The sequence below is a fragment of the Ailuropoda melanoleuca genome, chromosome 10 (genome assembly GCF_002007445.2).
Source record: "Ailuropoda melanoleuca isolate Jingjing chromosome 10, ASM200744v2, whole genome shotgun sequence".
NCBI classification, from domain to species: Eukaryota; Metazoa; Chordata; class Mammalia; order Carnivora; family Ursidae; genus Ailuropoda; species Ailuropoda melanoleuca.
Window position 1 is genome coordinate 17412224 of NC_048227.1, and position 23220 is coordinate 17435443.

At 52.5% G+C, this 23220-nt stretch overlaps 1 protein-coding gene across 2 annotated transcripts in view; it reads left to right on the top strand.

Annotated features, from left to right (window-relative positions):
* The window catches only part of GSG1L (GSG1 like), a 174672-nt gene that overhangs the window by 63044 nt on the left and 88408 nt on the right, over positions 1 to 23220 (top strand). Inside the window, exons 1-2 of one of the 2 annotated variants that reach the window (XM_034670209.1) lie at positions 19331 to 19348; positions 19577 to 19729. In XM_034670209.1, the coding sequence (XP_034526100.1) occupies positions 19645 to 19729 (85 nt within the window). In that variant the 5' untranslated portion in view covers positions 19331 to 19348; positions 19577 to 19644. Of the gene's footprint in view, positions 1 to 19330; positions 19349 to 19576; positions 19730 to 23220 lie in introns of those variants that run through there. The other variant, XM_002926591.4, reaches the window with a different exon arrangement.

A 23220-nucleotide genomic window follows, 5' to 3' on the forward strand; every position in this document is an offset into this window, starting at 1 on the left:
TCGCCCTTTCTGGACAGGACTGCAGGCAGGTAGTGGTGAATGGGGTGTGGGTCCTGACTTCTAGGCCCCCAGTCTCATAAGGGAGGCAGATAATGACATTGCGGCAACAGGAATAACAGTTCGATGTATGGTGCACTTACCACACCCCAGACACTGTGCTCAGCCCATCCCACGGGTTATCTGTGAAGCTGGGGCTGCTGCCATCATCCCGGTTTTCAGGCCAGGAGGCTGATGTTTGGCGTGGTGAGGTGGTGGGCCTGAAGCCCCCAGAGCTATGGCGATGGTGCCAGGACTTGACCCACACTCTCTGACTCCAGCCTGGGGTGGGGTGGGAAGAGGCATTACTGTAGGCTTGCACTGGATGAGGCACTTGAGCTGGGTATTGAAGGATGCATAGGAGTTGGCTGGGGACACCGGAATGGGGATGGGGAGGGCCTGCCAGGCAGACGGGAGAGCAATGGCAAAGGTGTGAGGTGTGTGAGGGGATTGGAAGAGGAGTCCGTTATCTCTTGCCACAGGAACGCTGCCTATGAACCGCGTCCCACGCGGGTATGTGGGGACGGCCAGGGGCAGTTCAAGCCCGTGGGGAGGTTGGCTAGGTGTCCTGCTGACCGTGGCTGGGTTGCTCAGGTGTCTAGGCACAGGCTGAGTGTTGCTGACTGAGGCTGGCCTCAGCTGGGGTGGTTAGGACTCAGCCCTGTTCTGTGGGTCCCCCATCCCCCAGCAGGCTTCCCCGGACATGACCTCGTGGTCCCATCCATTAACACTCCACTGGCCACAGCACATCACATGGCTGAGCCCCAAGTCCACGCAGAGGGTAGCGCCGAAAGTACAGACACAAGGGGGGGGCAAAGAATTGGGGCCATGTCTGCAGCCTGCCACACAGGGCGTTGAGGGGGGTCGAAGCTCTGCGGAGTGGTCACACTGGCGACCAGGTAGCAGAGGTCACTGGGGACGACTGGGGAGAATGGAGGGGCCAGCGGGAAGTGGGGAGGAGGTAGGAGACGCTTCCGAGCACAAGAAAGGACACAGGCCTGGACCAAGGCAACAGAGGTGGGGACAGAAGATATTGATTATGCCACTTTTGTCCTATAAAAAACAGGGAGTCGGGCTGAGGCACTCGGTCGGCTACGCGGATGTCACAGATGGCCCCCCGGATGTAATTGGCCTTGGCCTCTGCAGAAAGGTTAATTGCTCAGATCACAGAGTCTGAGGCTCCTAGGACTGGCAGAAAACCTCCCCAATTAAGGACCCGGACCTGGGAGCTTCTGTTCCCTCTGGTCGCTTGGCCAGGCTGTGGGTGGCAGTGGAGGGGCAGAGAGGCGGCAGGCGCTGCCCAGGGAGCTCAGAGCCCCGGGGAGACACTAACCATAAGCAAACATTCCGGGGGCTGTGACAGCCAGCCTTCCAGGGACAGTGGAGGCTAGAGGCTGTTTTGGCTGCAGGAACAGAAAACTCATGCCAACAGGCCTGAGCCAAGGGAGGAATTTGCTGGCTCCGTGAACTCAGTGGTCAGGGGTGGGGAATCGGCCTCGCACAGCTGGATCCCGCGCTCTCAGCGGGCAGCTTCTGACTCTCTGCTGGGCCTCCCTGTGCCGGCCTCATTCTCAGGGGGGCTACCTAGTCGCCATGGGAGGCCCCCTCAGCTCCATGTCTCCGTCCTCCCCGGCTGAGCAACCAGTGCTGGCAAGGGAACACCTCCTAACCAGATGTTTCAGCAAAGGCCCGGGACTGGCTCCGGTTGGCCGGGCTTGAGTGCCACGCTCATCCCGGAACCATCACCACGGCCTGGGTCACAGCCCCACTGGAACTGGGAGGGGGTGGTCTGCCCCGTCTCAGTACCAGGGCTGGAAACCAGGGCACAGTGGTCCCTGCAAGAAAAAGCCAGTTCTGTTCCCAAAAGGGATGCTGGGCTGGTCCAGGGCACTAGAGAGGGGAGTGGTGGTGGAGACGGGGTGTCCGTACCTACCAGGCTCCCAGAAGTCACGTTCAGGAGGGAAGGGCCCTTAGGAACTGTTGTCCAGCGGCCCATTTCACAGATGAGGAGACTGAGCCAAGGATATGGTCCTTTCAGAGTGGGGAAGCTGCAGGAAAGACAAGGAAGATGGCAGAGTGGGGGTGGGGGAGGGTCTGGGGAGAGAAAGATTGAATTGGTGGATAGATTGGGGCCTTTCTGGGTCCTGTCTAAGGAGCTGACATTTTAGTTGAGACCCGAATGGAGATAGAGAGCCAGCCATGTGAGGATAAGAAGGAAAGAACTTTCCAGAGGGAACAACTAGGTGCAGAAGCTGAAGCAAACCTGGTCTCTCAGGGTCCCAGGCCAACATCTCAACATAGGCGGGGGTGAGAGCCAGAGAGGTCACATGTCTGTGCTTTTCTTAAAAGCTTTTCCTGTGCATTTTCTCAAAAGTGACACATATTTCTGCTCAGAGCCGGGTGGCCAGGACAAGTCACCCTGCCCTTCCTATCTGCATGGGGGCCTGAGAAGCAGGGGAATGGCATGGCCATTGAGGGACAAGTAAATGTTCCTGCAGGGCAAACCCACCTTCCCTTCATCACCTTTTACCAGAAACTCTTACCTGAAAAACCTTTGCTCAGTATTCCCAGTTTGAAGTGCTGTCTCAAGAATGTTTTAATGTAAATGTTATTACTGATGAGGCTGAATCTATTTTTCCATATGATTTTAACGACGTTTCTTTCTTCTTTTGTGAATTATCTGGAAACCTAACCTCCTGGGCCTCCTTAAGAAAGTTTCTTTTTTTTCCTTAACCTGAAACGCGAGGCATTTGGGAGCTCTGATCTCAAAGGCCCACCCAGCTTGCATATGCTCCTGGATTCTCTGATCTTTAAAAATATCAAAGGAAATGCCATTTATATTGGCAAAAGCTTTGTGGGTGCCTCCCAGATGAGAGAATACACCCCTGAAGTTGGCGAGTCTGGATTATTTTTAGACTCTTCTGCTGGAGTGATAAAACCAGGATCCTTTTGGCCAAGGTGGTGGGGGGAGGGAAGGGCAAGAGACAAGAGGTCGTCTGGCTCTAGTGTAATAAGTAGAGATTCTGAGTGCAAGGGAGACTCAGGGAAGAATCATGCATTAGTTTCCCCCCCCTGCCAAGAGGAATATCCTGCTCAGATCGAGGAAGCCCATCCTTTGTTCTAGAATAGCCCTTCCTGCACCCTCAAGGATAAGCCCTAAAAGATTTCTGCCCACAGACATTTTTTCCCCCTTATACTGTCCATGCCTTGAAGATGCTGGCATGAACTTGCATAGCGTTTTCCAATCTGCGGGGTCTAGCCTGGTGTATGGTAGGAGTTACGTGTCTGTGGCGAAAAATCAGAAGTCCTGGGTCGGAGTCCACTGTCTTGCAGGGCTATGTGACCTTGTTCGATTCTTGTGCCCTCTCTGGCACAGATTTTTACCATCTGGAAAATGAAGTGCAGTGAACTCAGTTATGACTGGGTGTCTGCGTTCTGGGAAGGGTTGGGAACTGGCATCCTAGGGCCCTGCCACCGCTCAGCTGTGTTTAGTTGACTCACATGATGTTTGAAAACATTAGACCGCATTGCTGATGTTTTCAAAATGCAGAGATTTCACATAAAAGTCAGGATTTCTGGCTTCTTCTGAAAAGTTGGAAGATCTAGCAACCTCGGGCGCGTACTCCCACCAGTTGTCTAGAGCCAAGCTGCAGCCTCTTCCTTTATCCCAGTAGCGGGCTGCTCCGGAAACGGCTGCAGCTGCCACCAGGTCGTGTCATCTTCCTGACATGGAAGCTGACAGTTTCCATTTATTACTGGGACTGTGCCTTTATTTAGGGGAGGAAAGTAAGAGATTTCTCGTACCTGAGTTCCTTGCCAAGGTGGAAAAAGCATGTGCAAAGGCCCTGAGGTAGGAATGAGTTTGGTATGTTTGTGGATGGAAAAGGCTGGACAGGTGGATGGGGGCAGATCGCCTAGGGTCCTGGGAGGAACTTGAGTGTGATGAGAAACCACTGGATTATTGAAGGGCTTACAGGAAGGATATTTGGTTTGCATTCTAGGAATATCCTTCTGGCTGCTGAATGAGGATACATGCTAGGGACAAATATAAAAAGGGAAGGGGACTAGGGAATGCTGGGAGGGTTGTTGGCAATTTGACATGGTGGGATCAGAAGACATCACTAAGAAATGACATTTAAGCAAAACTTAGAGGAGGGGAGGGAGATCCAGGGGAAGAGTGTTTTAGGCAGGGAGAATGACAAGTGCAAAGGTCCTGAGGCAGAGTGTGCCTGAGCATTTAAAAATAGCAAGGAGGCCGATATGACTCGAAGGGTGTGAGCAAGGGGCGGGAGGGTAGGAGATGAGGTCGGGAGAGATGGGGGGAGTTAAAGGCCATTGCACAGGTGGCTGCTGACCCCAACAGGTGAGAGAATGCTGAGCCAGCTGTCATGGACACTCAGAGTGGCTTCATGGAGGACCACAGAGTCCCTCTGTCTTGGCTGGGGCCCTCCTGAGTTCAGGACTTCCAAAGATGGCAGTGTGGGGAGGGGTATGGCTGCTGAAGTCTGTTTACTGAGCCCCAGACTCCTGGCCTGCTCTGCAAGAATTGGTCCCCCGGGGAGGGGGGGGACAGTTGGAGCCCCTGGAAGGGAGTCTTAGCAGCTCAAGTCCCCTCCCCACCTCGCACTGTGAGTAGGTTCTGTGACCATCGCTGCGATGGAGTGGTGGGAATAAGGGTTGATGGAGTCGGGTAGGAGTTTGGGCCACCTTAGGTACTTGTCTTTGTGGAACACATGTCAGACTAGTGTGACCTGGGGTCCTCAGGGCTGAACTGTCTGCGGCTACCTTGGCCTCACATTCTACCATTGCCTTCAGGGATCCCACCGTGGTCTCCCCACAGGTCAGTGTGGACTCCAGTCTTGTTCCTCCCTGCTCTCTCTGAGGGACGGGCAGCATGATCTTGTGGACACCCAGATCTGACCACCCCCTGCAGGAGGCCTCCCCCTGCTCTCATTGCCCTCGGGATAAAATGGCTTCCTCTGCCCAGTTCTGGCCTTCACACTTGGCCTCTGTGGTCCAGCCATGCTCGCGGTCCTAAGCCCTGCTCTTGGTCTGCTTTGCCTTCCCTGGACCCTCCTCCAGAAACTCCCAAGACTCCCCAGCCCGGCCCAGGTGGTATTCCGGGTCTGGTGCAGAGCCAGCACCGAGCCACAGTGGGGCCCTGTGTCCACATAGGCCACGAGTCCACACTATAACCCTTGAGGTGGGTGTTGTTGGCATTCCATTTTACTGATGAGGAAACTGAGGCTCAGCAAGATTTACATAACTTGCCCAGATCACAGAGCTGCTAAGTGGAGGAGGTGGGATTTGAACCCACTATGTCTGGCTCTAGAGCCCTGCTCTTGTCCCCACCTTGTCCCTCTCCATTGAAACTGAATTAATAATTCACTGAATGAAGCCAGATGACCAACCCCCAGATTGGCTTCCCTCCCCTTCTCCCTCCTCTGAGCAAACCTCCCCGGGCCTGCTGATTCCCACCACCAAAGTCCATGGGGTCTACACTGCCAGCCTCATCACCCGCACCTATCCCAGCCCCCAAAGTCCCATTCCCCTTGGCATCGGCCTCTGAAGGAACCTGCCTCCCTCTCTGCACACAGAAAGGCCCAGATCTCCAAAGCATGTGGACTTTTCCCATCTCCATCCTCATTCCCCGTGACCTTTGAGTGGCATTCACAACATGGCTCCTCCTTCTTGGATTACTTTCCTCTCTTAGCTTTGCTGCTGAAGGAGTCTGGCCGCCTCTTTGTCCTCTTTGCCTGTATCACTTCTTCATTTGTTCATGTAACAAATATTTACTGAGTGCCTCCTGTGCCGTGCTAGACATTGTTCTCAAAGACAGAGCTGAACATGCCAGACAAAATCTCTGCCCACGTGAGGCTCTCATTACGGAGGGGGAGCAGGCCACACATAAGTAAACTAGGAGATAACACCATTTCAAATAATGAAAAATAAAACAGGGCAAAGGGTAGAAAGTGATGTGTGTGTTGGGGGTGGTAGCTACTTTAGATGGAGCTGTCAGTGCCTTCTGAGCTGGGAAGCAGTCAATCAAGCAATGCTGGGGGTTGAGCATTCTGGACAGAGGGCACAGCAAGTGCAAAGGCCCTGAGGTAGGTGGAGTGGGGTGGGTTAGAGGACGTTCAAGGGTGTGCAGTGGTTTGACATCCTGGTGGGACCTTGAAAGCCAGGTGGGGAGTTGAGGTTTATTTCAAGTGCAATGGGAAATCTCCAGAAGGTTACAGCAAGGGAGAGACTTATTCAACATAGTATTGAAGTCCTAGCCACAGCAATCAGACAAGAAAAAGAAATAAAAGGCGTCCTAATTGGTAAGGAAGAAGTAAAACTTTCACTATTTGCAGGTAGCGTGATACTATATATAGGAAAGCTGAAAGACTCCACCAAAAAACTACTAAACTGATAAATTCAGTAAAGTTGCAGAATACAAAATCAATATACAGAAATCTGTTGCATTTCTGTACATTAATAATGAAATAGCAGAAAGAGAAGGGAAACACTCCCATTTACAATTGCACTAAAAAGAATAAAGTACAAAAATAAAAAGAAGAAAATACCTAAGAATAAACTTCACTGATGAGGTAAAAGACCTGTACTCCGAAAACTATAAAACACTGATGAAAGAAATTGAAGATGGCACAAGTGCAAAGATCTTCCACGCTCATGGATTGCAAGAACCAATACTGTTTAAAGGTCCCTACTACCTAAAGCAGTTTACAGATTTCATTCAATCCCTATCAAAATACCACCAGCCTTTTTCACAGAACTAGAACAAACAGCCCTAAAATTTGTATGGAACCACGAAAGACCCCGAATAGCTAAAGCAATCTTGAGAAAGAAGAACAAAGCCAGAGGCATCACAATTCCTGATTTCGAGATATATGAATGGCATTTACATTTTTAAAAGATCCCTCCTTCTCAGAATGTGGGCCATGCAGCAGAACGACCAGGGGTGCTTGTTCAAAATGTGGATCCCAGCCTCTGCTCGTATCTGTGGCATCAGCTTCCATGGGTGCAGCCTGGGAATGTGCATTTTCGCGAGCACTTGCATATTTGAGAACCGCTCCTTCAACCTGGAAATTACCAAGGGGTCAGCAGACAGAACTCAGGGGATCCAAGAATTTGGGTGGCAAAATATTACATCTCTACTCTTGTAGCCTCTAATTGGCAGTCGGCATTTTCCCTCCTAGCCCTACCTGGGACCTTGTTGCCGATCAGAATCAGAGTTTTCATGACACATTACAGGGTTTGTACACATCTCGAAAATACCATGTCCCTCCTCGCTGCTTTGAAGCCATGGGAGTTATTAGACCTTGTTATTTCATGCATTAATAAAGAAGCATGTAGGTTAATATTATACATCTGACTTTTAAAAAAAATGTCTTGGTAACTCCATTTCAGTATAATTAGTTTCCTTTGCAATTCTATGTATGTTTTATGCATTTAAAAACATTATTCAGAGAAAGAGTCCTTAGGTTTCATCAGATGTCCTAGAGACAGAAAAGGTGCAGAACCCCTTCAGAGAGCTGGAGGCAGGTGGGCGGGGAGGGGGGGCAGCACTCAGGCAAAGCTGGATGCCACTTGCCAATGCTGTGGGACCTGGGGCAAATTACTTTCCTCCTCTGTGCCTCCGTGTCCTCACCTGTAAGATGTAGCACCTATCTCGAGTGCTTGTTGGAAGGAACCAGCCAGGCTACCCGAGTGGGGGGAAGGGCACCAGGATGTGCCCTTTTCTCCACTGGAACATAGGGTTTTGAGGCCAGCTAGGCTTGTCATGGGAGGAGAGCTGGCCTGGCTGTGCTCTGAATCCCAGCTTTGCCACTTACTAGCTGTGACCCTGGGCTGGGTAATTAACAGCTTTGTGCCTCAGTTTCCCCTCCATAACTTGGAGGTAATAATAGCACTCATGTCATAGTCGTGGGATGAGATGGGTTTCTGTTTGCAGGGGCCCAGCACAGTGCTTGCCACTCCCTGGATGACATATTATAACATGGTCATTATCGAGGTGTGTCTCACCCCTGAGGTTAAATTTGGGGTTCCCAGAGGGCTAGATCCAAGTCCTGTTCCCCTCTGCATCCGCCATAGTACCTGATGGGAAATACGTTTGCTGCAGTGACTGCTCTTTTTCAGGTGAGTTAAGGCAGAAGGGACCCTTGCTCTCGAGGTCAGGATCAGGGAGGGCAGGTCAGATGCCACTGGGGCCACAGGGGACCCCAGATTCAGCAAGGGAACAGGGAGGCAAAGGGCAGAGGGCTAGAGCACAGCTAGTCTTGGGGTCCTGGGCAAATACTGAATCCGGATAAACCAGTTGACAGTATCTCCCCACCACCCACCCAGCCTGGCTTTGTCAGGCTTGAGACAGATGAGTATTTTTCTCCTGCTTTCCAAGCCTCACTGTTCTCATCTGTTGAATGGGGACAGCTAGCACCTATTGGGTCCCACCATGAGCTAAGCCTTGGTTATGACTCTTGACATGTTTTAATTCTCACAAGAGGTGGGTAGGGAGACTGAGGCTCAGAGAGGTGAAGTAACTTGCCTAAGGCCACACAGCAAGGCAGTAGCAGAGCTGGGGTTTGCCTGGGTGGTCCGGCTCCTGGGCCATGCCTTAAGCACTGGGTACACCACTATCTCACAGCGGGGAAGACTTTCTCCTCTTTCCTCCCTTCCACAGTGACCAGCTCCACTTTATGTTCACAGAGGTGTTCTCAAGGGTCCTACTCTTTCCCGCCTGGCAGCGGAGTCAGAACCAGCGAGCATCTGGGAGGCCCTTCTGATGCAGTGCCTTTCCTGGCTGGCATCTTCCCTGAGCCCTGACCATTTCTGTCCCCTGAGTGCATACGCCTGGCTTCTTTTCATCTCACTACTTTCTCCAGGCTCCATTGTAAAGGACTCTGCTTCCCCTCGGGGGTGATTCCCTGAGCTGTAGCCATCCACCTCTGAGGTAGGATACTATAGGGAAAGGTGGGGAGTGCGGCAAAGTGCAGAGCGCCTGCCCTGCCTGTGGGAGTAGCCACCCCTTGGCTCTAGCCAATGTTTTTGTGTGGCAGTATGGCCCTGGCCTGCCGGGTTTCCACAAGAATCTAGATTTTCATGTGGTTTTCCCATTTTTAAATGTTGGCATCTAATTCAAAATCTTAAAAATACCACGTATACCAAGAGAGGAAGATAGAGATGCACACAGAGAGAGGCCGACAGACACAGAGAGGAAACAAAAAAAACCCGGAAAACAACAAGAAACAAGAAACAACAAGACAATCTCAGAAACTTGTCTTTGGGCCAGTTTGCAACTTCTGACCTCCCCTCTTCTGTTTCCTTTGCCTGCACAGCAGCCCCATTTGGGGACAAGGGGAGGCCCAGGGACATGAGAGCACTTGTCCAAGACAATGGGGGGCCAGTGTGGGGCTGGGGGCCAGAACCCAACCTCAGCTGTCTCAGCGTTTCCCAGTACACTCCCCCTACCAGCACCCTCCCCAGGCCCCAGCCTCTGGGCCCGAGTTAATTTCCAAGGCCAGGTTCTGGGCTCTAAAGAGGAAGAAAACTCACTGCAGTGTGATGCTGAAGGCCAAGGTCACCATGACACATCTCCAATGCTCAGTGACTGTCCCCGGATTCCAACAGAGCAGTTTCTAAAGGGCATGTCTGCTAGAGTCATTTCTAAATTGATGGGGACTGGAGCTTTGTGGAGCTCTGGTGGCAATAAGGCCTTGTCAGATTCCTTTCCAGTGATCAACTGGTTTGTCCACTTATGAGCTCAGAGAAGGACTCGTTTCTCTGGGACCGGAGTGTCAGCTTGATACACCCACATTTGAGGACCACAATGTGCCAGGAACCAGATGGGGGGCGGATAGGGGGAGGGCGTTTGCAGCCATGATCTCATTTAATTTGTCCAGAGGACGTGTAAATTTGGTAGCATTGATTCCATTTTATAGCCAAAGACATTGAGGCTCAGAGAGGTTTAGATAAAGATCCAAGGTCAAATCCAGGCCTCTTTGTCCACATGTCCAGATCCAAGGTCAAATCCAGACCTTTTTGTCCCCAAGAACAGGCTCACTCCACCTTTGCAAGGCATCTACCTGGATGTGGTGGAGAGACTGCCTTCTTTGCTGAGGTCAGTCTGGGGGCCACAATGGGGGCTAGGGTGGTCAGGAGAGGCTTCTTGGAGGAGGTGACCATCTCTGAAGAAAGAAGGTATATTAGTTTCTCATGGCTGTTGTAACAAATTAGCACAAACCTAATGACTTGAAACAGCGTGGATTTATCATCTTCCAGTTCTGGGCATCAGAATTCCGAAATGAGCCTTATGAGGCTAAAATCAATTACAAGGCAGGAGTGCGTTCCTTTCTGAAGGCTCCACGTGAGAACCCGTTTCCTCACCTTTTCCAGCCTCTGGAGGCTGCTTGCATTCCTTGGCTCATGACTAACCCCATATCACTCCAACCTCTGCTTCTGTTGTCCCATCTTCTGTTCCGGACTCTGGCCTTCTGGCCTCACTCTTTTATTTTTTTTTATTTAAGATTTTATTTATTTTTCGACAGAGAGACAGCCAGCGAGAGAGGGAACACAAGCAGGGGGAGTGGGAGAGGAAGAAGCAGGCTCATTGCGGAGGAGCCTGATGTGGGGCTCGATCCCAGGACCCCGGGATCACGCCCTGAGCCGAAGGCAGACGCTTAACAACTGAGCCACCCAGGCGCCCCTCTGGCCTCCCTCTTATAAGGATGCTCGTGATTACATGGGGCCCATCTAAATAATCCAGGATAACGTCCCCATCTCAAGATCCTAATCACATCTGCAAAGTCCCTTCTGCCCTGTAAGGTAACATGTTGGCATGTTCCGGAAACGAGGATGTGGAGATCTTTGCAGGATGTTATTCAGAAGCGGGCGACCCCAGAAAGGACACTATTTTGGGGGCTGGGGCCAAACCTGAGGCTCAAGAGGCATGGAATGTTCGGCAAGCAGCCATGCTGAGGGTTGGAGGTGGGCAGGGCTGCTCAGGACGCACGCACCTGTCAAGGGCATCGAATGCCGCATCGGGGCATGAGACCTTCATCCTCTAGAACAGCGCTCCTCACACTTGAACGTGCATCCGGAGAGCTGGGGAGATGGTGAAAATGCAGACCTTGAGTCAGTCAGGTCTGGGTGTGGACTGAGAATCTGCATTTCCCACAGGCTTCCAGGGGCTGCAGCTGCTGCTGGTGTGTGGACCCCCCGCGAAGCTTTAGAGGAATGCTCTAGAAAAGACGGTGATGCAGAAAACAGTCCCACCCAGGCTCCGTGTTTCCAGAACTTCACACTGTTTGGCATTTGAATGGCATTCTCGTCCCAAGCCCTCTGTTACCCAACGTTTTTACACATCCTACAAGAGTGGCCGCTGAAGATTGCCACCATGACCCCCAGTCCAAGCCTAAAAGGTTCTGTCTGACTCAGCGAAGGAAGATTCCTGGTGCCGTGACACTGGCGACTCACCAGTCTTCTCAGGCCTTCGTGAAAAGGATGTGGGGCTGGGGTGGAGAAGATGACTCTCGGGGATCGCTCTTAGACCCGTGCTCTGGCTCCATTATATCGATGTGCGCATATTTTTAGAGCTGAATTGTCTTTCCTTTTAATTTCACTCTTTGAAATTTGGCACCCTCATGGGTGGGGTGGGGTGGGGTGGCGTGGTATTTGCTGGAACCTCCCTTATCCCTGAGGCCAGCTGGATGGTGAGGGTTTGCTGGATATTTCACTCCTACATGGAGATATCAATGAGGACCATGCAAGGTTTTAAAATGTTACTTCGCTGTAGAGAGTCAGGGAGAGAAAATGGCTTTGGACATCATTGTATAGAGGGGGCTATAGACTCACAGACTCACCAGAGCGTGGGCGGGAGCCACGAAAGGGTGAAGGGAACCAGGTAGGGTCCGTGCTGTGTTTGAGGGGCTCAGCCCCACAATCAGCATCCTCTGGGGATGCGGGTCCCATGTTGCGCAGGCACCCGTTTTGCACACGAGTCCAGAAACCTGGATGAAATTGTATGTGAAGTCTCCTATTTTTAAATGTTGATAATGAATTCAGATATTTTTAAAATACTGTGTGGGCCAAACAAGACATTTTTGTGGGCTGGATTCGGCCTGTTGGCAGCTTGTCTGAGAATCCACTTGTTTTCCTGGGAGGGAAACTGAGGCCCGTAGAGGCACAGGGGCCTTTCAGAGGTCCCGCAGCGTCGGCTGGAGCTCAGGGCTGCTGACACTCGGTGCAGCCACCATCCATCCGTCTCGCCACAGCTCTTCTTCGGGGCAGCTCCTTTCCCCCCACCCCCCCACCCCTCAACCCCTGTGCCTCTCAGAGGGCTACCTGTCTCCCCAGTCTTGCAACATCAAGCAGTCGGGAGGTGTATGGGCCCCCTCCTCCCCACCCCAATCTGCCCTCAACCGGTTTTGTGATGTGGGCACATCCTAACTCCTCTCTGGGCTAACGTCTCATCTGCAGATGGAGGGTGGGGGGGCTCCGTGGGCTCTGGAACCCCTCCCTGCAGGTCCCCAAGGCCTCTGGCCTTCTCTTCCCGGCCCCTGACCATCCCCGCCTCTGAGCTTCAGTATTGACATTCCTCAAACAGCGGCTGTCAGAGGTCCTGGCCCACGTCATTTACATGATTTAACATGCTGGGTTTCAGGGGGCGTGTCTCCGAGCCCACAGCCAGCAGCTACCGCATGACTTATTGATTTGACATATTAAACTGATGGATTTGGGGGGAAAATGTTTTATCTTGAAATGCCACCGTGCGTCGGGATTTCGCAACAGTTCCCCTCTGCTCCCCAGAAGGGTTTTATTTGTCCAGCGGCTGGGAGCCACTTGTTTCAGGCTGCCCACTCCTTGGCCACGTCCCATGGAAATAACAACAAAGACAATAATAGTAACAGCTCGCGCTTATGGAACACCTGCTGTGTGCCAGGCACTGCCCTAAGCACTTTACTCATCAATTAACTCACTTTGTCCTCACACGGCTCACAAAGTGGGTACTATATCTATCCCCCATTTTCAAGTGAAAAAACAGGTTCAGTGGGAGCGTGCCGCTTGCCCCGTCTCCCAGCTAGTGCCTGGCAGAGCTGGGCATCAACCGAGGTGACCCGGCCTGGCTCCGTGCTCTTCATACCTGTGCCCCACTGCCACTTATAATTATTCTAATTGCTCATAATGATACTTATTAGGAAGTAATAGTAACACTTAGCTTTCTTGAATACTTCCCAAGTGTCAGGCTGGTGTGATTTATAGATATTGTCTCATTTAATGCTCAGGACAAGTCTATTATGCCCATTTTTCAAATCAGGAAACCGAGGGACAGAGGGATAAGGCCCCCAGCCAAGATCGTACACCCAAGACACGGTTCCCACCTGTGATTTCCCACTCAGCCGAACAGGCCCTGGAAACTGAGCAAGGGAGGGACCAGGGCGAAAGGGAAATTGTTCTGGCAAACCCATCAATTCCATCAATGGAGGGTCAGAGTTGCTGTTATGAAGCTGTTTTTTAAAAAGGCAAAAAGTGCAGCTAACAGGATTACCTGTCACCCCACGGCCCCGTACCTGATGAGAAGCCATTTCATTTCTTCTGCCCTGGGAGGTCACCAGTTCTCGGCTGCAAATCGAGGCATTCGTGCCAAGTTTCAGAGACTCAAAACAATCATCTCTGTGATTACTGATACTTTCTGGGCGTCACCAAGGCAAGACCCCATCATCCTGGTCAGAGGCTGCCAGTCCACTGTCCTTTCTGACTTCCTTTATTCACACGCGCTTGTATCCATAAAACGAATAATCGTGATGAGCACTGATTGCGGGCCAGGCCCTATGCGGTGATTCCCGATGTTTCATTATCCAAATTCCACCTTGTCTGTGTTTGCCAGACGCCAGCACCTATCATCTACCATTGATTCAATCTTCTTCTGAAGTTGACTCATTTTCTTTTTTTTAGGGGGGTGGGAGCATTGACTCAATCTTCTTCTGAAGTTGACTCATTTTTTTTTTAGGGGGTTGGGAGGGGCAAAGAGGGAGGGAGAGAGAGAGAATCTCAAGCGGACTCCATGCCCAGCACGGAGCCCGACCTGGGGCTCAATCTCACGACCCTGAGATCATGACCTGAGCAGAAATCAAGAGTTGGACGCTTAACTGACAGAGCCACCCAGGCGCCCCTGAAATTGCCTCACTTTCTTACGCGTACATTAGAAAGGGACCTTTTGATCAGTGGTGCCCATGTTTCAGGGTTCGTCAGCATCGTCTGGAGAGCTCGTTACGACACAGACAGGTCCCAAGGTCCACGAATTAGCATCGCATGTTCCCGTGTGTGGCTGCGGGTTGGGGCTCACACTGAGACCCCTGGCTCAGATCGCTGCTCTAATTGGCTCCCTTGCCAAAAACCACGACATGTCAGGGAGGGTCCCTGCAGGAAACAGAATCCCCCAAATGGTTCAAATGAAGGCACTTTAATGAAAAAGTCCTTAGCGAGGTATGGGAAGGGCCAAGAGAATTGGAGGCCCCCAAAGGCTGGCAACAGAGGGGAGCCATTACCAGCCTTGGGTGGGAAGGAGAAAGGGTGGGAACAGTGTAGGAGCTGCCACTGCTTGGCTCCCACAAACCTTGGGAGCTGTGGTCCTAGGAAGAGAATGAAGCCTCTGCCAGAGAAGGGGCAGGGCACAGAAACACTGACTTCCTCTTCCCACCCCCCGATTTCTAGCCGGTGCCCCTCCTTGTTCATCCAGATGGCCAGGGAACCTGGGGGTGCAGTCCTAGGAGTCAGGCCCCTGGAACACAAAGCAGGGCAGAGAAGGGCAGAGAGCAGTGGCTGGGGGAGAACGGGAGAGGATGGGGTTGGTGGAGAATCACCAGTCCTGAAGGACATTGTCTCAATGTCCTTCAGGTCTGCCTAGGAACAGATTCTGAGCCCTCTCTCAGTTTTAAACAATTAACGAGTGGTAGAAAGGTGGTAAGGACACATTAGCACCACAGAGAGACTCTTTTGATTGAGGTGGTAAGAATTTTAAAAATAACAGAGAACTGAGTAGCTTTTTCACTTTTTGATGCAGACAATTTAGTGTTGTGCCGAGACAGGTGTCATACCACCTCTCCCTGGTAGGAAACACAGATGTGTGGATGGCACCCCCCAGTGTTACCCACTTAGGGTACTTGGCGGCTCACATCAGACAATGGTTGAGGGCTGCAGCTGGGGGTGGAGGGTGGTGTCATGGCCCCCCCAGTCCAGCCTGCTGTGAAGGTGGGTGAAGGTAGGGAGTGGGCTCTGGGGACCCCAGAGGGCCTTGTGCCAGCAGGGGGCAGTGTGCGCGGAAGCACGGTGGCAGCGGCCAGTGGGGCACCCACGGTGTCAGCCTTTGCAGCCCTCTCCCCAGCACCCCTCCCCTTGAGTACCAATGTTCCCCTGGATCCATCTCTCACCCTTTTCTCTCTTGCTCCATGTTCTCTTCGCGTCAACCACCCTTGTGCCTCCAGCTACCATCGCTTTGACAGTCAGGGTAGATATTGAGTGAGTACCCACATCTCGCTGATGCCCGCTTGTCACTGCCCGAGCTCCCGCTATGTCACGGACAGCCCATTGAGGTCCTGCAACTGATGTGGAACCTCGTTGTCTTCCTGCCTTAGCATCACCCCATTCTCAGTGAAGAACATTCACCGTCTGCTCCATTGCCCAAGCTGGACAAGTGGCCCCACTCTGGACTCCTTCCTGTCCTTTGCCACCACATTCGTGGTCAGAGTCCACTGAGCCCATGCCTCCGGAGTGATCGGGTTCTCCGCTTGTGCTCACCCCCACCGTGGCCACGGCAGGCCACCATCGTCTCTCTCGGAGCGCAGCAGAGACCTCCAGCAGGCCACCCCACCCACACATCCTTCCAGAGCGGGCCTCCTGACGGGGGTCCTTCCCTTGCTGAGACGCTGAGGGCCCCACGGGCCTCTGCCTGCCTCTGCCTCATGGGTCAAAGACACCTTCCACAGACTGGCTTCCGAAGCCCTCAACACCTGTCTGCTCTTCCTTGTGACCTCCTTCCCCGCAACACCTGGTGGCCAGCTGGCCTCGGGATCACAGAGGACTGAAGCCCACCCCTCCCCCATCACACTCGGTGGCCACCCCCTTGCAGGAATCCTGGTTCAGGAGTTGCTTGGCATGCCGGAGAGCATGGAGATGAGAGCCGTGGCCAGGGAATCCTGCGTCCCCCAAACCAAACGGGCCCCTCTGACCAGGCCAAGGGCGGAGAATGATAGGATTTCAAAATGGCTCTTCCAGCTGCCAGCTTATAGCCATGATGGGTCCTGGAGTCAGAGAGGCCTGGGTTTGAGGCCAGACTGTACCACTATCTAGCTGCGCAGCCCACGTGCTTAGTCCCTCTGAACCTCAGTTTGCTCAGCTGCAAAGTGGGTGCTACCTACTACCTCGTAAGGGTGTGGGGAGGTTAACAGATGAATGCCAGCGTCTGAGGTCAGATTCCCCAGAAGTAGACACCGAGATGAGGAGTCCCGTGTAAGTCATGTACAGAGGAAATGCCCCAGGGGAGAGTGGTAAGGGAATGGGGGCAGGCAGGACAGGGAAATAAATCTGGAGAGAATAAGAAGCCTAAGTAACCCTAACCAGGCATTGGAGATGCTGGGGCCTGTTTCCCCACAGTTAACTTACTTATTTTCTGAGCATCTCGGCCCCTAACGGCCCACCCGCCTCTCAGCGCATCTGAAAGTGCACAGCCAGCTGCTGCTGTGAGGGGAGGTGGGAGGGGTGGAGTCCTGGCCGGGCCCATGTGGGCAGGGATAAGAGCAACCCCCCTGGGTGGGGGGGGGAGTAGGGGTGCTGGGAGTGGGGGAGGCACTGAGTCAGTGCGCAGCACCAGCAACCATGGTGAGCGGCGGCCTCCGCATGCCACCAGGGCAACAGCAGCTAGAGGTGAAGGCTGCCGGGAGGGAGGCCAGGCCTCTGCAGGAGCTGCCGCCCTCCTNATGTGGGCAGGGATAAGAGCAACCCCCCTGGGTGGGGGGGGGAGTAGGGGTGCTGGGAGTGGGGGAGGCACTGAGTCAGTGCGCAGCACCAGCAACCATGGTGAGCGGCGGCCTCCGCATGCCACCAGGGCAACAGCAGCTAGAGGTGAAGGCTGCCGGGAGGGAGGCCAGGCCTCTGCAGGAGCTGCTGCCCTCCTAGTGTGGCTCAGCTTGCCCCACATCTCTGGCCTTCCTCCCTGCTGCCTTGGTGGGCCTTGGGCCAGAGAAGGGCCTCAGAGGCTATGAGTGTGCCATGCCAGGGGGTGTTTTAACAATATCCAGGCTGCCAAGAGCACATTATTTTCTTACAGAAATCCAAGGGATTGCCCAGGAGATGTGGTATTTTTGTAGCCAAAAAAAAAAAAAAAANAAAAAAAAAAAAAAAAAAAAAAAAAAAAAGAAAGAAAAGAAAAAAAGAATTTCTCCACAGCTCTAAAAGCCCATTGTGCTAGGAATGATAGTGGGTGTTTCAGAATCTGAATTCTTCATCCGGGATCAGATAAGGACTGAGAATTTTCTGTTTGTTCTCTTCATTCAGTAAGTAGTATATATTGGATGTCCCTAGGACATTCCCGGTGGAAGGAACAATCTTATAAAGGCAGAGAGGTAGGAAGGACATGTTTGACAGGTATGGAGAACAGAAAAGCTGACGATCTGGACTCTTTGTTGTAAGGGATAGAAATTCCACCTCAAAATGGCTTAGGCAAAGACAAGGGCTTAACTGGTTCATGTGATTGAAAGAACACATGACTCGGAGCTTCAGGCATGGCTGGATCCAGGCGCTCAAACAATGTCATAGGACACAATCCTCCTCCATCTCAGCTCTGCCTTCCTTGGCATTGGCTCTGCTTTCAGGAAGGCCCTTGCCCCTTGGTGACCCAGTCAGTTCCACCCTTCCACCCTCCCAGGCTCAAACCTAGTAGAAAGAAAGGAATTTTCTTTGCCAATAGTTCCAGCAAAAGCCCTCTGGCTGACTCTCATTGAACCGACCTGGGTCATATGTTCCTCTCTGACTGGCCAGGCCTGGTCCATAGCCCCTTCTCTAAAGCATGGGCCTTGCTCTAACACTGGTTGGGGTGGCTTGGAAGGTAAGTCATGTGATGTGTTTCATTTTCTTCTGCCCATCCTTTTTCTCAGAAATCTGATCTGCTCCCATAATTGCATTTCTTCCTCTTGACTGTCTCTCCAGGCTTGACCTCACTCAAGCGCCTCTGGGCTCCATTTCCTGGGACACAGTGGGGACACGTACCTCTCATACAACAATAGCAATATTGCACAAAATGATCTGTCACTAGATGTTAAACACAAGCTCTTCACATGGCTGTCTAATGGACTCCTCACAGCATGACAACACTATGAAATAGGTGTTATTATTGTCCTTGTTTTATAGGTGAAGAAACAGAGGCATAGAGAGGTTCATCCCTGAACCAATGACTAGGGTCAGGGGGTCCTGAAGCTCTGATTGGCTAGATAGGAGTCATGTGCCCGAACGCAGAGCCAGGATGTGTCAGATGCAACTGAACTACGCAGACCGAGAGGAGGGAAGGGCCTCTCCAAATGAAAGCCATGTAGGAAGAAGGGGGGGGGGTAATGTGGGGTGGGAGGAGCAGAAGATGCCCCCCTAAACTAGGGGACAAATGATGGCAAACTAAATTGGAAAATTTGGGGAGAAAAGGGAGCTGTGGTAGCAGACGGTATACAAAGATTTGAGGAGCCAAATCACTGGAAGGACAGAGGGGCAGTGTGCCTACAGACAGGAACGGCTGGAACCGGGTGCTCATGTTGTCAGAAGGCTCACACACTCATCAGAGCGGGTTTTCCTGTTCACCTCTGTGCTTCCAAGCGCGGATGCTAGGGAAGGGCTCTGATTGGCCAATCCTAGGTCACATGATAACATCGGACCAATCAACTATGTGCAGGAAGGGAGGCCCTCTTTAGAACATGGCTGCTCCGGGGACAGCCACGAAGTTGAAGCTGCGTTAGGAGCTACAGTAGTTTCTAGAAAAAAGTGGAGGAGGGTACAGGGCTGATGAAAATGTAGGTGTATGCTCGTAGCTGCGGGTGACAGAGAACGCAGCCCTGACCCGTTTAACCACAAGGAAGCCCTCAGGGCTGGTGATTGGCCCGGTGATGTCACCCTCCCGTCACTCTGCTCAGAAACAAGTGTCTGCTTCATCCCAAGGCGCGTGCCCTCAGGGCCATCAGATGGCTCCCAGGAGCAGTCATCCACCAGATGAGAAGAGAGAGACTCCACTGCAGGACGGTGGTTTCTCCGTCCGGTCAGAAGGGGTCCCCGCACTGTAAGCGTCACCCCGAGAGTGCCGGGCTCCCACTGACTTGGGCTTGGGCGCCTGAGCCAGTTCTGGGGCGGAGGACGTGGCCGTGATCCGCTGTGTCATCAGGACGCACCCTAGAACTGCGGTCCTCATCTGGGTCCCCCAACCGATGGGCGTGGGGTGGAAGGTACACGGGGCGGGGCCACCCTGCTGCGTCCCTCATCTCACGGCCGCTCTGCCCCTGTCGTGCAGGGGTCCTGTGGCTGTCGGTGGTCTCCGAGGTGCTCTATATCCTCCTGCTGGTGGTTGGCTTCAGCCTCATGTGTCTCGAGCTCTTCCACTCTAGCAATGTCATCGACGGGCTCAAGCTCAACGCCTTCGCAGCTGTCTTCACGGTGCTGTCAGGTAAGGCGGAGGGCCTCAGGCAGTGGAGCCCAGCCTGGGCTTCCGGCAGAGTGGACTGTGGGTGCGGGAACCGCCCTGGGGCTGAGGCCTGGCTGTTCCCCCCCACACACACCCGGGGTGACCTTGCACCACTCATTTCCCTTCACTGAGCCCCCCTGTTGCAGTTCGTAAAATGGGATTTGCTCGCTTATTCACCCATTCGGTGGTTATTGAGTATCTGTCACGTACCAGGTGCTGTGCGGATAAGTACTGGGGCTTTTAGTGATGAACAGAGAGGGACAGTTGCAGCCCCGGTGGAGTTTCACGCGTGCGGGAGAGAGAGGTGGATTAGCTTGCGATGTATTCGGGAGCTGAACACCACATGGCCTAGTGATGGATGGTATTTGTGGGACAAGGCAGAGAGAGGTGCTTTATTAGAAGGAGTGGATGATGGTGTCTTCCATAGGGATATAAAAGGGGGAGCCCGTTTGGGGTGACAGGCACATCACTCATCTGCTCTAGCTTATTTGCCTTTGAGACATTCACGTAGAAGCTGAGGGAGCAAACAGGTGTGGAAGCTTGGGGACTAGTGTGGGGTAGGCAGAGATTGCGCGGAAAGGCCACAGAGCCAGGGATTTGGAGGGCTTTAGGGAGAATGGGGTGGTCAGCCTCGTGATAGGACTCAGGGAGGTGGAGACAGATGTCTCCAAGAAAAGGCCATTGGATTAGGTGGCCAGGTGCCCAGAGTTGTTTCAACAGATCCAGGTCATGAGGGGTTAAGCAGGGAATGTGCCAGAGGGAGTAAAAGGAGCCTATAAACCATAACTTCAGGCGGCCTCACAGATAGAGTGGTGGCTTGGCTGTGTAAGACATCTGTTCCTAAAAAGCCAAATGTAAATTGAATTTCTATAAATCTAATCCCATTCTTCATGCATTGGAAGAACCCTCTATTTAATGAAACTGAAATGACGAGCCTTTTGGTAAGGGAAATAATCCCCCCTAAATGGAGTATGTGTATATAACAGAGGGATCCCTCAAAGATTGAGAGCTGAATTCAAGAGATTACAGCACGCTCCACAGATCAAAACACACGTGACTTGGCGTTCTCCAGACGTGGAAATCTCACCATCACAGTAAAGGAAAACAAGGAAAAAGAGAGATGCTCATGGCGTAGTGTCCGTTTTGGTTCTTGCTCACACCATTCCTCGCTATCGGGCCATGGACTATTCTGGACCTATTTGTTCTCCCCCTCACCATCCTGTATGCATTTACTCAACCAATATTCAAAGAAGGCCTAAAGGACCAGGCCCTGTCGCACTGTACGTTTGGGGGAGTCAAAGGAAAAATGGCGTACCTTCACCCTCCTGAAGTTTGCAATCTTGTGAGAGACAGACTCATCGAACAATTAGAATACGGTGGGTTGACCTCTATGTACTGGGCGTGGTGAGAGGCCTGTAGGAGGGGCACCCACGTTGCCGGGGGTGGGGGGGGGATGGTGAGGTATGGGTATGAGGAAAACATCCTTTGAGCTGAGACTTGGAAAAAAAACGTTAGATTTTCCCTGATGGACAGTTTGGGGAAGGCATTCCAGATAGAGGGAACAGCATGGGCAAAGGCCCAGTAGGGTGGCATATTCTGGAAACTCCCGAGTTGTTCAGAACGATGGGAAGGCAGAGAGAGAGAGGAGGAGAATTGAGAGATGAGGCGGGAGAGCTGGGTGAGGGTCTTGGTGCTTTGCAATGGTCTTTAGATTTCACCCTGTAGGCTTCAGGGAGCCATTAGGAATCCGGAGCAGAGGGGGATATTGTCAGGTGTGCATTTGGGGTGGAGGGCTCCGGCTGTGGCACGGGCGGAGTGGAGCAAGAGTAGAGGTGAGGAGACTGGCCAGGAGTTGAGAAAGGATGCAGCCCCGCCCCAGAGCAGGGGTGGGAACAGAGGATGTAGGCACACATGCCCTCTGTCCAGCCAGAAGGTGTGAAGTCAGCAGGGTTGCAGACTGCTCAAGAGAGCTTGGTGGGTATGGAAAGCAGAGAACCCAGGGCAGCTTCCTAGTGCGGAGTCCACAGAATTCAGAGGGTCCATGAGCTGGGTGGGGGAAAAGTTCCAGCCTTATTTCTCTAACTTGTAACTGACATGCAGTACGTCCTTCAACCACGAACGGAGGCAACAAAGCTCAGAAGTGGGGAGTATCTGTTATGTTGTCACCAGTAATAATCTGTGTTTTTGCTCTCACGCTACAGTCGTGGCAGGTGTCTTGAGACGCGTTCATAGGAAAGTGTAATGCTTACTAGAGTTTCTGCGCAGTCTTGTTACCTAGTCTGTTAAGGAAGAAGCACATATATTCCTGTACCGCACACTTGTTTGAATATTTTGCTAACTGTATTTCCATGTAACTGGTGTGCTCTGTAATCCTATGTATTTTACTTGATGCAGCCAGAAGCATGATTCGGAGGAGGGGCCCATAGGTCCAGACGGCCAGAGCCTCTGACCTGGTATCCCCTGGCTGGAGTCTGGCCAGGGACGGGATGAGCTCTGGATCACCAAGATGGAGAAGGTGGGAAAAGAGCAGGTAGTGGGAGGTGATGGGTCCACTTGGAGCAGGTGGGCTGTGACATGCTGGCTCCCCTCCCTTGTTAGTGGTTTTACCTTTTCTTTCCCCTCTCCAAGCTCGAAGAATCCCTTCCATTATCCCAAGCACCCAGCCCTCCCCCTCAACCTGCTCACTTCAGTCACACAATAAAGGCTGGTGGGCACTCCAAGACAGCCATCTCCAGGTCTTCAAGCAGACCTCTCATGGGGTAGGGGTGGGGGCTCTTTCCCCTACCTCAAAGGGCTTATCAAAATTTTCACCCCTCAAAACAAAACAAAAAAACAACCCCAGAGCCCCACTGCTAAAGAAAATAAGATTGTCTCCAGTAATTTCAGACAGATAAACAATGCAAGGCTCAGGGAGGTTAATTGACTTGCCCAGGGTCACACAGCTGGTCAATTGTGGAGCCAGGATTAAACCCAGCTTCTGCTGGCTTCAAAGCCCTGTGCTCTTTTCATAGGATCGAGCTGTAGGGGTGACCGGGCTGGAGGGAGAAGACTTTTAAGTCTCCAGAAAACAGTAACTAAGAAGCATGTGTGAGCCAGAAGATGTCATAAGACTGAAGTAAGAAGTGGTAGAGAGAAATGATTTTGTATTCATGCCTGGGAGAAGATAAATGGGGGCAACAGGATACCAGGAGAGAGGCTACCCGGCCTGGGAGCCCCTGGCCTTTCCAGAACTGCTTGAGAACAGGCCAAGGGGTGAGGGGGGGCCTGGAGGAGGGGGTTGGCTTTGGGCCTGCTCTGATGGGAGGGGAAGGAGTGGGCAAGCCTGCTGACGGAGTCCTTGGGGGGTGGGCCACGAGGGCTGGGCTCTGACGCTTCCGGACTAGCTCACACAGAGAGGTTCTCAGCCCAAGGTCAACACCTTCTAGGATAGAGGGGAAAGCACAGTTGGGGCAGCACCTACTTGAACCGATTAT